Source organism: Penaeus japonicus, unplaced genomic scaffold, assembly GCF_977035675.1.
Source record: "Penaeus japonicus unplaced genomic scaffold, GWHDUDI00000001_assembly GWHDUDI00000007, whole genome shotgun sequence".
In the NCBI taxonomy this organism is placed as follows: domain Eukaryota; kingdom Metazoa; phylum Arthropoda; class Malacostraca; order Decapoda; family Penaeidae; genus Penaeus; species Penaeus japonicus.
The window spans coordinates 31,868,732-31,871,231 of NW_028234409.1; the positions used below are offsets into that span (position 1 = coordinate 31,868,732).

The 2,500-nt window shown below is 43.2% G+C and overlaps 1 protein-coding gene across 3 annotated transcripts in view; it reads left to right on the forward strand.

Moving 5' to 3' along the window:
- The window catches only part of Pkc53E (Protein C kinase 53E), a 358,663-nt gene that overhangs the window by 329,985 nt on the left and 26,178 nt on the right, over positions 1-2,500 (forward strand). For all 3 annotated transcript variants that reach the window (XM_086538665.1, XM_086538666.1, XM_086538664.1), the window contains exons 9-13: positions 316-468; positions 872-963; positions 1,090-1,291; positions 1,526-1,714; positions 1,972-2,112. In XM_086538665.1, coding sequence (XP_086394791.1) covers positions 316-468; positions 872-963; positions 1,090-1,291; positions 1,526-1,714; positions 1,972-2,112 — 777 coding nt within the window. The remainder of the gene's footprint in view (positions 1-315; positions 469-871; positions 964-1,089; positions 1,292-1,525; positions 1,715-1,971; positions 2,113-2,500) is intronic.

Genomic DNA, 2,500 nt, shown 5'->3' on the forward strand with positions numbered 1-2,500 from the left:
GATGGCGTTTATTGTGGGCAGGGACAGATGCATGATGATTTTACCAGTGTTTGTATTTTTTTTTCTTTCTTTCTTTTTCCTTTCTTTTCCTTTCCTCGACTGTTACTACTCCCATTCCCACTACCTTCAGCAGACCCGGTGCGAGTTTTATCATGGCGCCTTGCCAGAGTCTCACAGTAAAGTGCCGTTAAAGGAACGAACCCCGCTTGAGTTGTTATTGCCTGACTTCCTTTGGTTATTTCTTTTCTCTCCTTTGGCTTAGCATTTATTTGCATTACAAGAAAGCCGACATAACGCGTCTCGGTGTCTCTGCAGGGCACCGACGAGCTGTACGCCATCAAGATCCTGAAGAAGGACATCATCATCCAGGACGACGACGTGGAGTGCACCATGATCGAGAAGAGGGTCCTGGCCCTCGCGAGCAAGCCTCCGTTCCTCGTTCAGTTGCACTCGTGCTTCCAGACTATGGTGAGTGTGGGGGGAGGGAGGGAGGGGGGGTTCCTGGCCTTTTTTTTCTCCTTCGCATTATTTTGGGGGGTTATCGTGTGCTTTTAGTCAGTCTGTTAGCTTTATTGTATTTCTCTTCGTCTATGACACAACTTTCACATTGCTTGAAATAACTTAAATGGAAATTAGGATGATGAAAGAGGAATTGTATGTAAATGCATTACTCCTAATGAAATTGTCAGTGGTTGGATAGACAGACGGACGGTTTGGTAATTATGTACATCGTCCAAATGTGCTGAAAGTATATTGTAAACATGGCATTTGACCAAAAGATGATTTCAATGCGTAAACAATCATGTAAAGAAGGTGATTGTTTAACTTAGTGACATTCGCCGAGTGATGGCACCTTGTCTTTTTTTTCCAGGACCGGTTATATTTTGTAATGGAATACGTGAATGGAGGTGACCTGATGTTCCAGATCCAGCAGTGTGGCAAGTTTAAGGAACCAGTAGCGGTGTATGTAAACCTTTCAGACGTTGAATTTCTGCATATGTTTTGTAACTTAACCTTTTGGTTCTTTATTATATAACTTTCTTTATTATATGATGTTCTCCAAGCACGGCCTCCCTCTCTTCCCAACAGATTCTATGCAGCGGAGATTGCCATTGGCTTGTTCTATCTACACTCACGCAGCATCGTCTACCGCGACCTCAAGCTTGACAATGTCTTGCTGGATCAGGATGGACACATCAAGATCGCCGACTTCGGTATGTGCAAAGAAGGCATTGGAGGAGACAGAACTACCAAGACCTTCTGTGGAACCCCAGACTACATCGCTCCCGAGGTAGGTTCTCCTCCGAATATGGAAGGTGCTTTTGTCATCCTGAATGAAGTAGATTGTTCTTGGGGTCTATAATTATTATTATTATTATTATTTTTTTTTTTTTTAGATAACTCAAGATTATTTTAGGCTTACATTTTTCCGTGATTGATTATTTGTTTGTGAGGTAGTGTTCATGATACAGTAGTTTAACTAGGATAGGAGAGTACCCAACTGATACCCTACTTGCGTTTTTAGATCATCTTGTACCAACCGTACGGGAAGAGTGTAGACTGGTGGGCTTACGGAGTGCTGTTGTACGAGATGCTTGTTGGACAGCCTCCCTTCGACGGAGAGGACGAGGAAGAGCTTTTTGCCGCAATTACCGACCATAATGTCTCTTATCCTAAGGCTCTTTCCAAGGAGGCAAAGGAATGCTGCAAGGGTGTAAGTACAAAAGAACCGCGCAGAAATTAATTAAGGGTTGGGTGAGATTCCTGGAAATGCTTTGTTTTATATCTATTTATATTTCAACATGTTAGAGCACAGTCTTTGCTCTTCACAAATGAAAACAAGTATGTATATAGTCATGTAGAGTAATAGTTTTGTACAAGAGGCTGACGACAAAGCGAAAAAGATATCACGTAACGTCTTCTTTCCCTCTATCCAATCTTACACCCTTGACCCCCCTCCTGAATGCACAGTTCCTGACGAAGCAGCCCCAAAAGCGACTAGGCTGCGGTCTTAAAGGAGAAGAAGATGTCCGAACACACCCATTCTTCAGGAGAATCGACTGGGTGAAGTTGGAGAACCGGGAGGTGCAGCCGCCCTTCAAACCCAAGATTGTGAGTAGCTTCTCGACGTCTTTGATGCTTCTTCCTTGCACTCCTCACCTGGTCCACCACTGCCTTGGTTTTCATAGCCTCAAGGAAAGAGATAAGGGGAATGCCCCCTGGCTGTGCTCTTGCCTTCATTCGCCATTGGTGGGGCCTTCTATATACTCCCCCTCCCCTCCCCTTTTGATGAATCTTTATTCAGTCATCTTTGCTCGACGATTCCCATTTGACTGTTTTTTTTCTCTTCCGCTGATTTCTTGTTGTGCGCGTTTGGCGTAGCTTTTGAATACTGCCATGAATTTTATCCAAGTTTAAGCTTTTCATTTTTGATTGATTTTGCAATATTTCGGTAATCTGTAACTAGAAGCTTTGATTTTATTTTTCATATATTCCAATA